Raw genomic sequence first — 13,668 nt, 5'->3', positions numbered from 1 at the left:
TATGAAATATTGTTTTTATTTTTTCGATATCATTTATACTAAAAAAGTTATTATTGTTTCAAAATTGAATATTTTTAAACTTGATAAACTTTTTGTAGTTCCGATGTCGAAAAAATAAAAATGATATTTCACAGCTAAAGTTCTCCTTTATACCTATGTGGTGAAAAATTTTGTTTCTTAGCTATGACTGTAGCCTTCTCGGTTCTTTACTGTGTAAAACAATTTTGACAATGTTTTACACTTGTAACACGGAGATAACACATATGGGTATAGTGTCCTCTTTAGTCTTTCCTTTTCATAAAGTTTTTAGATGCACTCCATGAAATTTATGTATTTTTTTAAATACAAATCCGAAGAAAGTCCTTAAATTTTGAAGTTAAATAAAAATAAAAATAAAATTACAGAATTATCACAGTGCTATGAAAAAAGTTTAAATATATCAAATGAAAACAGAGTTGATCTCGTTAAGCTTTGTAATGATGGCATAATACCACAGATGTATCATGATGAATATTTATAAATGCAATCAGATCTGACCATAAATGATGCCTTGCTATAGACCGATAATGAGGACGTTACGTCATTGGAATTGGAATCTGACTAAAATAATTATAATTTTATCATGTTTTATAATTGTACTTTATAATGTATACCTACTAAAGTAAGCCAAAACAAATAACTTTTTTAATTTTGTTATTAAGTTTTATATTATATTGTTTTCACTTTTCATCATATTTCACAAGTTACTTGACAAGTTCCTATAAATTAACAATTGATTTATCAGTAATAATTTAATATTTTACCAAACTTTAAATATTATATTTTATTACTATCCATTGGTTGTTATCAATATAAATAAATTTTAATTTTAAAAAAATACATCGCTTTTTAACAATATTTTTATATTTTGCAAAGCTACTTGTTTTAATACATTCTATTTTAGGAAACATACCTACTACAGTTGCATTTGTTTTTTAAATTATTTAATAAATGTGAATAAAATTAGAAGGGATAATTGACAAAAATATTTATCAACAATAAACAATTAGGGTGCAAAAGACAAAAATTCAAATTATTTTATGAAAATTGTTCCTCCTTAAATAATTAATATAACTAATTTAAAATTTCATGATTAAAAACAACAAAAATATTATTAAAAATGTATTTATAAAAAATCTGAAAATTCAATTGAAAAAAAAAGTTATCACAGTTGGAAATTAAAACCAACATGAAAATTGTTTTATTGCTCTCCTGAAAACCTTGATTTATGTCGCATATCCCTTTTTGTCGTGCAACTATTGATATGATGTTTACCTTTGAGCTTAATAAGTAGGTCATGTTGTTGGTTTGATTACATTATAATTAGTAATTTATAATAATTACTTCATTAAATCATTTAATTCTATCTATTCTTGTTTTTTTTCCTTGTTATATCTTAAACTTTAAAGAAAGTATTTATTTATTTGAATTATAAACTTCATACAGCTTTTATTTGTAGTAAGTACATGGAAATTTATTATTTATAGTTTATTATTAAAATATAATTACTATTTTACAAAATATTATCTCGATTCATTTAAGACATGGCATTCTTTAAGGGATCAGCCTGTTAGTAATTTGTTTTTATTATTGGTATGCGGAATTTGTCTAAACATTTTGTATAAAAATATTTAAACTGTATGTTTTTTAAAAATTATCAAAACTACTATTTAATTACATATTGTGCTGTATTAGAATATTAAACAGTTCTTAATATTTTTTTTAGTTTCACGTGTTGATCCTGTACTGGTTCAGCCTTGTACTGTTGCATATACTACACAGCGTGTTCCAATATCTAACATATCTGGAACTTTACAACCAATACCCACAGTGCCTTATACACCACGCCAAATAACGGTGTCTCAACTTTCTGCATCATTAAAACCATTAACTTCTACATCTTATACAGCATGCCAATTACCGACATCATCACGTATGTCTGGATCATTACCTCAGGCATCTCCAGGAACAACTTTTACTGCATGCCGATTACCGATATCAATACATGCAATACCTGCTATTAATGTAGGACCTCAACTATCCAGACCACCACCGCCGCCTGCAATACCAATATTGGAAGTATGGCATTTCTATTATTATTTTTATTGATATTAAAAAATTTAATTAAAATAATCTATATATATATATATATATATATATTATCATTTATAAAAATATATTTGTTTAAATTTACAGCATCCTGCTCCACTACCCCCAGTTCCAAATCAAAGGAGTCTTCCTTCATGGAAAAAATTACCTCCTGCACCTAAAGTGAGCCTTTCAAAAACAGTTGAATCATCACGCATTCCTCAAGGTAGTATAATAGTTATAACAATTTCTATAAATTTCTCAAACTTTATATTTCCATTTCACAGCATTAGTTCTTTCGTGGAATATGACTATGAATAGATTAATTGCAGACGTAGTAAGTTATCAAATATATGCTTATCAAGAGGTCCCTAATCAACCACCTAAAGCTGAATTGTGGAAGAAAATTGGCGATGTTAATGCTCTTCCTTTACCCATGGCTTGCTCACTTACTCAAGTAAACATTGTAAAAACATTTTTAAGAGTGATTTTATATTTTATGTTTTTATATTTTTTTTATAGTTTTCAAGTGGTGAAAAATATCATTTTGCAGTAAGAGCTGTTGATGTTTACTCACGTATTGGGCCATTTAGTTTACCACAAAGTACGTTTATTTCAAATGTTTGACATTAGCAAATTAAGTATTAATATTATGGTATATTTTCTTAGGTACAACATGAATGATTTTAAATGTTTGATATTAGCAAGTTAAGTATTAATATTCTAGCACAACGTTTCTTTTATCATGAGGTTATTATTTGGGTTATATCCATGCTAAATAACTTAATAATTAACCCTTACAAATGGTTATTATTTTATTTTATTTTTTTTTATCTTTGTGACCCATTAATAGTGAGATAATTTTTCTTTAAAATTCTTTATTTTTGTATATAAAATAAAAAAAATATTACAATTTTTTTTTTTTATTGTTTAAATAAATCAAAATAATATAATTTGACTTCCACTATTATAATAATTGAATTATTTTAATTTAAAAATTCACAGTAAATACAAATTGTACATTCAATTGTACTGATGTTTTTATATGTATATATTATTATTCTAATTTAAGATAATTTAAATATTTTTTGAGTATCAACTATATTAAAAAATAAATTGATAAATAGACTACAAATATTTTAAAATTTATCCACTGTTTTATAACAGCTTAAGTTGTTGTACAAAATAAATATGAAAAACTATTGAGTGTTTTACAGTGTTATTTTTTTATAATATATTGTTATGAATTAATGATGATTTGTTATTGAAAAAACACCCATTTTTTTTTATTACCTAAGCAAGTAAAACATTGTGTATGTGTAATTCTATTGAATAGCTATTAAATTTATTATTGATTATGGAATATGTTATTCATTATCATGATTGGTCATTTATTGTTACATTAACGTGCAGACATTTTTTTATTTCATAAACTAAAGCTATTTGTTTAGAGGATTACTTTTAACACAAGCATATTTTTATTCTTTTCAATTAGTTTCTGATTTTTAAATTATACACTATTGTTTTTTACTTAACTGAATAAATGTTTGTATTTATATGCCACTGATGTTGTCTGAAATTTATTTAATCTTAATATTAATATTAAATTATTATATTAAAATTTATTGTTGTTTATTCTTTTGTACCTAGAATCTCATACTAAATACATGAAATATTTAATATTATTTATTAAGTATTTAGTATGTGATTGTCAATAAGTTTCGAATAAAACTCAAAAAAAAAAAAAGATCATAGTAAAGATTCCTGATTTTAAATTCTTAGTATACCAATGAATTCATTGATTTTACAATAATATGTATTTATTGTTATTATTTTTTTTTTGTTTCAAAACATTAACTTAGTTAATCAATTTTGGTGGAGGTTTTTTATGAAAAATTAGTTCTAGTTGGTATTTTAAAGAGGAAAAAATTAAAAAAATTTAGTATTTTTTAAAATAATTAAGACGAATTAATATTTATTAAATAAATTATTTAATAATCTCTGTTAACAAAAAATTGAATAATATAATATATGATATTAAAAACAACTCTAAACCTATGTATTTTTTGTTTTTATCATAGAAGCCTCATCAGCATAGATTATTTGCTTATGACTTATGAGTTAGGTATGATAGTTAAAATGTGTTTACTCATTGAGGGTGTTAACCTAGAATTCTTTTTCAATATATAATATTATATCATTTAAACCTTGGTAACTTCATACAACTGATTTAAGTTTAGGTTTATGTCATCTGTTCGTTTAATTATTGATCGTGTGTATAACAGTGTTAATACAGTGGTTATTATGGTTTTAAATTAACAACATTATCACTTGTAGAAAAATTAACTTGCTTAAAATTATCGAAAAAGACGACAAGAAAAAACCTGAAGTAGTCAAAGATTTTGTAAATCTAGCGAGTACATTGTCTACAATAATAAAAAAATACAGATGTTGTTTTAAAAATCTATAATTTAAAATTAATAAATTAAATTTTTAACTTTATATAAACCCGGTAACTTGGAAAAAATGAAGCTAGGAGAATATACTCTGATATAGAATTCTGTTTATTAAAATAGGTTCAACAATGTCTTGACAGAAAAATGAGAATGTAAGAAAAATTTTTATTTTTTTATTATTTCTTTTACGTAAAAATTTTTTAAAAATAAAAACATACTTTTTAAAAGTTTTTGATAACTCAAAATTTTTGGTAAGTCGAATTTTTTTTCCCTTGAATTTCGAGTTATCGAGAGTCGACTGTATATACAAATTTGGTATAATAAGTTATTACTGTAAGTGATAATATTCATTAATGTTTATTTTTGTTAAAATATTTGTAGACTTTAAGGATGTTCCATTTATTAACAATAGGTATATGAGTTTATAATTATATTTAAAATAAATTAAATAAGAATAATTTTTGAGGATAAAGGATCTTTTATTTATTAGACTCTTTCTTATCCATTTCGAAATTTTAAATGCTACTCAATGGTTATTTTTATAAATTATTTGTAAAGTATTAATGTAATATTGTTTTACTTATCGTAAATTTGTTTTGACTTTTAAATCTTGTGAAAAATAAATTTAAAACATTACTTGGTTAATATTGAAAATGTAGGATCAACACTATAGCTATATTTGATCATACACTAATTTACTCATACTCGGTTGCTGTTTATTAGATCCTGTTAAAAAAAATACTTAATATGAAATTAAACTAAATTTTATTAATTGTACTTGTCTCATAAATACATTAAGTTAATTAAGTTAATGTATATCATGACTTTTGTTTTAGTCAGTATATTTAAATTTACATTTATATGTGTAATCAAGCCGAGTCTACACAATTTATACCGATTTCTCAAAATTATTTGACCTATAGTAATTCCTTATCTTATTAAAATCTCTAATTTAATTTGTACAATTAATAATAATTAATTCCGTTACTCTTTTGCTATCTTGTTGATGGATCATTTGTATTCTTGAATCATTTTTTTTTATCTTAACGTCCTCTTATCATTCAATATGATATTTTGTATTTTTTTAAAATTTTTTTTGCTCTTAAATTCCGCTTTATTAGAACTCCTTGAACCATGATCCCCAACTATAACTGCGTGTAAATCTTATTTTTGATTGTTACTTTCTCGAGATAACTTTCATAGATTGGTTATTGAATTTTTCCTTTAAACATCTTTAAATTTTCTGTGTTTAAAATTATAAGTACGTTTAACTATATTTTTTTTTATCAATTATCAAATAAAAATTGTTTCACTAAAACCGTAGATGATAAATAATCTGTGTGTTATTTATACTCGCACATGACCTCACCTATTAATAACCTTGTGTTGTATTGCGCTCAACATGTTGGGTTCCATCCTTTACGTCTTATATGATTTCTTTCTGATATCACCTCTTAAGGAACTATATTAGACGTTTAACTCTTTAAACACACTACCCAGGGTCGGATTAAGGTTCTTATAGGCTGAAATATATTTACTATCCAATTTACATATTACAATTTTATTCCTAAAAGTAATACACTGATACTTACAGCCATTCATGCCTCATATTTGAAACAAAAAAAAATTTTAGTTATTTTTGGATCACATCAAAAAATATTTGCTGTTTCGTTTCTACCTTTTTAAATTTGCTGCCCTAAACAGCCCAGGCGGTAGTAAGCGCTGACCCTACTTTCGAATACGGTAACGTTTCTAGATCCTAGATACCCTACTGGGTCTACTGTATTTGGTAGTGAAAAACTGCTATGCCTATTCATGCGTTTTTTTAACCTAAAGACCCAATATTTATTGTTGTCCCCACTATTTTATCACTATAAAATTTCTTATAATTCTTTCAAGAACCATACTTACATAATTATACATCCATTATTCTTCAAATACTTTCAAAATACTACTTAACTTACTTGTTCACCTGTTCCTTTCCTATTTTCATAACCCTTATTTTCTTCGACAAACTTTATTGATGATTCCTCTATTATCTGTCTAATGTGAACTTACCAACGTCACTATTTTTCATCACTATTCAAAATAAACCTGTATGTTATCTCTGTATATTCTGTACCGAATGTTCAATTTATGTTTGAATCCCGAATTAGTGTGTGGTAATTTATTCGTTCATTCAAGGGGACGCAACACCCGAATGTGTTATCTCGGTCTTATAACATGGAAAATTTACGCTCAGTAGATCACGTAGTTTAGTTACATTATTTTAAAAATTAGAGTGAATCGACCAATATTATAAAACTTGGTGGTAAGAACATTATTTGTATTTGTGTGTTGGTTTTTACGGCTATTTAGTTTTTAAGCGAGTGAGTAGTAAATGCTCAGAGTATTTTTAAATAACGTTATATTATGTACGTATAACTTGCTGAAAAATTGAACTATCGTAAAAAACTTACATACGAATACAGATAATGTTCTTACCATCAAGTTTCGTAACAGTTAAATCTCTCTCTAATTTCTAACGTAGCTAAACGTGATCTGCTGAGCGTAAATTTGCTATGTTACGCACTTGTATGATAGAGACAACGCATGCGGTTGTTGCATCCTCTTAAGCTTAACATTGATTTAAATTCATTCGGCGTGTGTCCCGAATCAGTCGAGTCGACTGCATTCTTACTTTAATTTGTTTAGAATTTAAAATACATGTAGATAAAAGTTCAGGAGGATATAGTCGCATGTGTGCTACCTACCTGTATAATGCACGATTTCAGTACGTAATTACATGTTTGGGGGCCTATGAGTACCTACCTATGTCCTATACATATAACCTTATGTATAACATATTATTCTATACTCGATAACCGCGTAAGTAGGTATTACCTATATTTCAACTATATTGTTAAAGCCTAGGTGCCTATTATATTTTTAAACTCCGGTTATCTTATAGTATTTTCATAATATTGAAAAACTGTTTTTACTTTCATTAATAATTTTTTACGAGATACCAACTAATTGTTAATATTTAAATCAATATCAAACTTCTTAACAAGTAATTTGTTACAATTTTAACAGGGGGGCTAAGTGGGGCTACCACCCCGTCGCCCCTACACACGAACCGTCACTAATTATTATAACGTATAAGTTAACTTTTTAACTATTTATATAATATCATATACAATACTGATACCGATTATTTTTATTAAAATGTGGAAAAAGTGGCTTCTATTTTTTTTATTTAAGAATAAAGTAAGTAATCACACATTTTTTAAAGTTATCTTAAATACGAAGAATCTTTAATTCATTCAGTTTTTAAAGCCCTTGAAGTCCAGCAGTCATAAAGTATGAAAATAGACTTTCTCATTTATTTTTATATTTCAATAATTTCACTAAATAAATAATAGGCTACTAAAATATTTTGTATATATGAGTGTCCCGGGAGGATGTACGTATTATCTGTAGTGGGAAAGACAAAAATTGGTTTTTTGTACGACTAAAAAAATTATTAAAAATCACGAGATTAATAAAAATAAAATGACGCTTGCTATTAAAAAGGATAATTTAAAATGATTTGCCCTAATATATTAATTATTTGTATTTATAATAATTATTAAATCACAAATTAAATTTGTTAGGTTTTATTTTACTTTTTTCAGTAGTCATATTATGATAATAATATTAAAGAAATTTGATGATTACAAGGAGTTTAGTTTATATTTAATAGATTAAATGGACAAGACAAGTAGTCACAGTAACCAGAAAATTAAAAATAATCGTGGTTTGTGGTTATACATTTATTATCATGATAATACAATTTTAACATTTGAATACTTCTGCTTCTTAAAAATGTTTAACTGTTAACTAAAATAAAATATTTTTATGAATTATATTTCTTTCTCTAATTAATAAAGACAAAAGAAATTGACTATAATGAATAAATACGCCTTAAAGTTAGCTATCAAAGTATACAATTTAAAAGCGTGTAGCGACCAGAGTACACACCTTGCAAAGTTGCACAACTGGTATGGTTATGGGCTTATGGCACTGATGATTTCCAAACAATTAAAATATAAATTTAAGTAGGTACCTAAATAATACTTATATAATATATAATATATAGGCTATATATATACATATTATACACGATACACCAATATTGGTATCAGTAATTATGTGTATAATAATAATATAGGTAGTGTCAAAATAATGCTGTTTATTATAGATTTTAGAAAGGTGAGTTACGTATTCATTTGGAGATAATGGTATAAATAGGTAATTACGATTATTTATAATAACGTTCCAAGTAGCAGTCCGTAGTCATTGTAATTATTATGGCTTGATTAGAGTTGTGGGTTTAATTTAATGCATGATACAGAGCCACAAAATTATTGAGTTTTGACATTATACAAATATTAAACACTTGGTAGGTATCTACTTACTGATTAATCATGATGCAATTAATGTACTTGCTTAATATGTGATATAATTGCCATATTCCCATGTATCATTAGTCATTAGGTTCTAAGTTCTGTGAAAATAAATCTTAGTTACTTATACAGTTATACCTTATTTTATGCTTTGCCAACGTGTTATTAATTCAATAGTCAAATTATTTGACTTTTTTTTAAAACTATTTTAAAATGTTTATCTATTAGACAGATATCTGAAAATTCAATACCCCCATCTTTAATATCTTAAATTATATTGGATATATTATTTTGACTTCATAATCAAGTTTGAAGTAGGTACAAATACGAACATCTATTTGGATTATATCAAAATTACATGTTTACTACTCAATTTAGTACCTATAATATATATCTATTATGATATAATGTATATCATCTAATTTACTATATCCATACTGTATCTACTATATATAATTATGTTTAAATTATAAATACGATAAATTACATTCGACGATTCTGCAGCTTTGAGGTTTGTTTGAACTTTGATAGGTACAGCCGGTACAGGGATAAATTAAATATTTAAACTTTCTCCTGAACGAGTAACATAGATAGGAAATAGGTTTATAGTTTTAAATTTTCAATAAATTCTGAGGAAACTATTGATTTTACAATGATGTGTATTTTTTAGTGAAACCCCTATACAGGCATAAAAAGCACTTTTATGTGTTACATTATAATTCCATTAAAATTTAGTCAAACATTTATATTTTAAATAACTACCTAGTAGATAATTAAGGTGTTGTTTTGTGTACAATTTTTAAATATAATTTATATTAGAACTGTGCTCATATTATATATTTATATCATACCTACATAATAATTTTCGATTAAAATAATTATTAAAATATGTATTATATGGCTGCTGCTATTACTGCACTCACTCCAACATTACTCTTCTAAATTTATTGCCATAAACGTTCTTTTAATTTTACAAAACAATAATTTTCAGTAATGATTAATGAATTATAATTTATTTTATTATGTGTATATATGGTATGTGGACATGTAGGTGTTCCAGTTTTTTGCATCGACACACATAAAAACAATTTTATAAGAAAAAAACACAAGTGGTTATAAAATAAATTTTCGATGAAAAAGTCCAATAAGTCAATAACGTCCGCTTATGTATGTATATTATACCGCGTGGGTTGGTCGTCTCTGACGTGCAGTTCCTCCCCGCGTTATTTTTATCTAACCTCGTTTATTATCATCACTTACTTTATAAGCTTTATTGAACTTAGTTTAAGTGACTAGAAAAATGTCTAACTATAAGTATATAATATGTATAATGTATTATGTAGGTAGGTATCCATCTTATTTTTATTCGGTTAACTACACGATGATAAATTATGTAAGGTTTTGGTATTTAATGACAAGGTAATGAATGACGTTCGTATAATTTGGTTTAGATACAGTAGTGTGATTATGATGATTTTCCTTACAATGTAAAATTTATTAGCTGATTTCTTAAAACAATTTTAACGTTAAGTATAATTACTTAAGTTTGTAGTTTTAAAAACCATAAATCGTATGTATTATGTTTATTTACACAATTATACTTTATAGATACTATATATTATATATATTATATAATATATTACTATATCAAACGATGTAGTCTATGTGGCTGTATAGTATAAATTATAATGTATTGGGTATATTAGTAATATAAATTTTCAATTTCATTCTTGAACATTTAGTATTACAGCATTAAGGGTTTTATGGTTTTTAGAGATAAACCAACTTTAAGAAGGATGTATTTTTTCTAAGAGTGCCCGTGTCATAAGAAAAACGCAATTTATTATTATAGATATTATAACCCTTGGGTATTATACATTGTATGTATAACATCAGAGATGTAGATATTCAAAATTGTCTCTGTCTGGTGAATGGTGATATAGTATTTTTTGTCAACATTCCCATCCTTGACTAAAGAATCGATCTTGGTAGAAATAAAGTTGTTGATCATTATATTAAAAAATCGAAGAGTAATCTACACTACATTTAGATTTAACGGTACATGTGATGTATATGTCTTGGTTGCTATAAACAAGTCGGTGTTGCACAAATTAACAGAATAACTCCCAGCCATACAACATATACGAAAAAATACGACGTACACAGAAAAAATTTTGGTGAGTGTTTTTGAAAATAAGTTATTGAAAAGTAGAACATATTTTTTCAAATTCTTTTGTACCCATATACAATAAATATTATTTTATTTTATTTATAAATCCTGTTTGAGTATTTTTATTTTATTCAAATTATATTAATTATTTTAATTTGTTAGTATAAAATTTATAATACAAAAACCAAATAATTCGGGGGGTGTTTAAACACCCAAAACACCCCTTTGGGTACGTCCCTGGACATATACATGTTAAAACAATAAAACTCCCTGGAAAATTCTATTCAGCCAGAATTTAAAGAAAGAGGAAGAATTAAAAAGAGATAGCAGAAGATAATTAGGGAGGCTTGGATAACAAAAAATATACCAGAAAATGGAAAACAATGGCGATTTGTCTGATAGATGTATAAAGGTAGTATATAAGACTGCAATAACTACAGCGGGGTAACTCTTATGTGTGGATTGTAACATTTTTTGAACTGTGTACTAGCAATATTAAAGAAAAATAAATTAAACTAAATTAATAATTATTAACTACTATTGTAGTTTTAAGCTAAAGAGATCGACTACGGATCAGATATTTATTCTTAGACAAATATTTAAAAAAAACTAGGAGCTTGATATAGAGAAATACACGTACTTATCAATGATTTTAGGAAGATATATGACAGCATCCATATGGAGAGCTTGATTAATATTACGAGAGCGTTCTACTACTAAGACAAGCTAATAAAACTAGTTGAGATAAGCATTTAAGAAACATTTTTCAAAGTTAAAAACAGTCAATATTACTACAGACATAATATTATTTAATCAGGTTTGAAATAGGGGTATGCTATGTCACAAATCGTATTCGATAAAGTAATAAGAAAAATGAATATTACACCATAAGGAAGAGAGACGGATTAAGATCTTTATTATATGCGCATAGATGGACTGGAAAAAGCATCTCTAAAAGTTGGACCTCATATATTTAAAATGAGAATGCAACAGAAAACAAGAAAAGTAGTGAGACAAGACACATTGAGATTACATCCAACTCTAAATGTCAATAAACGAAATTTAAAAAGAACGAAACAGTTCAAATACCTATGTATAATACGGTCAAAGAAAAATTAAATTGAAAAATAGAAATAACGACAATTCAGTCTGAAAATAAATGTCTATACGTTCTTCTAAATCTTTCAAAATTACTAGGATTACAACCACTGCCAAAGGACTCGGACATATAACTATACATTTCATTAAAAGGCCCTGTAATTATTTATGAATTTAATACATGACTGCTGAGAAAAAGTGATAAAAAACAAATACGGTAGACGATTTTTGGACCTGTAATAGACATGCTAAGTGGTGAGAGGCTTATATCAGCAGGAAATGGGTAATGTGTTGTGTAGGGCTAGAGTGATATGACTGTATAACTGTATAAGTAGTCGTGTATGTACGAGAAGTTCCCAAATACATGAAAAAACTCGTTTCGCTGAAATATCGTCACCTACGTCAGTATACTAATACTATACGTGTATACTACATCCATTTTAAACCTTTTTAGTGTTGCAACTCCCAAAATAGGTATTATAAATATGATCAATCACTTTGCGACCCCCATATCTATATAAGGTACCTACAAATTTCAACAATAAGAATATCATATCATTAACCAAACGATTATTCGTTTTTTTTTTTTAAGTACCTATTTTATTATTATTTTTTTTTCAATAAAAATTTTAAATATAAAGGTTATTTCGTAAATCAGTGTTTTATTATTTTTTACCAACGCGCGATACCTAGACAATTTGAGGCTACGTGTAATACTGTAGTCTATCTAGTCTTCCCAACAAAAAATATTCTGGTTACTTGTTCGAGAATATTACAAGACCTATTGACGGAGATCACAGTTAACAGTTGCAACATGCAAACATCGACCAATAAATACTGCGGTATAAGATCGCGAGTCGTGACCGCGTAGACCGTGGTCCAAATTGTATAAGGTATATATTTTCAAATGGGTAACCATAATATTATCGGTACTGGTCCAATATGCGATCTACACAGTACACACTGATTTACGCGACCTACGTCACGGGAACCCCGTTTTGTACATCGCAATGTTACAACTTTTTTCATAGTGCCATTAGAGTTTAGTTTTTTACATTTTTAAAAATATCTCACAAGTTGGTCATTACATACAACACCGTCTTTCACTTTATACATGCCATCGGATTATCGGTCAGTAATAACCCTCGGTCTTTAAAATAATGAACATAATATGTCACTTCATCTTTAATAATGTGTCTATGTAGGTAACAAATAGTAGATCGTAGATGTCATGTTGAGTCGAAACACACAAAATAAAACTCATAGTAAAAATGTACTAAACGAACACATATGAATGAAATCGGAATTGTACTGAGGACAATAAAGGTAAGTATTAACTACTTATTAATGATTATAATTTATAAGTATTGGAGTACAAAAATAAAATAGA

The 13,668-nt window shown here is 26.3% G+C and overlaps 1 protein-coding gene across 7 annotated transcripts in view; it reads left to right on the top strand.

Moving 5' to 3' along the window:
- The window catches only part of LOC114122057 (general transcriptional corepressor trfA-like), a 40,117-nt gene extending 36,425 nt beyond the window's left edge, over window positions 1-3,692 (top strand). For 6 of the 7 annotated variants that reach the window (XM_050207229.1, XM_050207220.1, XM_050207232.1 and 3 more), the window contains 4 exons: window positions 1,766-2,118; window positions 2,236-2,353; window positions 2,415-2,584; window positions 2,650-2,754. In XM_050207229.1, the coding sequence (XP_050063186.1) occupies window positions 1,766-2,118; window positions 2,236-2,353; window positions 2,415-2,584; window positions 2,650-2,754 (746 nt within the window). Of the gene's footprint in view, window positions 1-1,765; window positions 2,119-2,235; window positions 2,354-2,414; window positions 2,585-2,649; window positions 2,755-2,796 lie in introns of those variants that run through there. The other variant, XM_050207215.1, reaches the window with a different exon arrangement.
- Window positions 3,693-13,668: the final 9,976 nt, after the last annotated feature.

The sequence above is a fragment of the Aphis gossypii genome, chromosome 1 (genome assembly GCF_020184175.1).
Source record: "Aphis gossypii isolate Hap1 chromosome 1, ASM2018417v2, whole genome shotgun sequence".
NCBI classification, from domain to species: domain Eukaryota; kingdom Metazoa; phylum Arthropoda; class Insecta; order Hemiptera; family Aphididae; genus Aphis; species Aphis gossypii.
The sequence above is the reverse complement of the archived record's forward strand: the minus strand, read 5'-3'. Positions and strand labels throughout refer to the sequence as shown.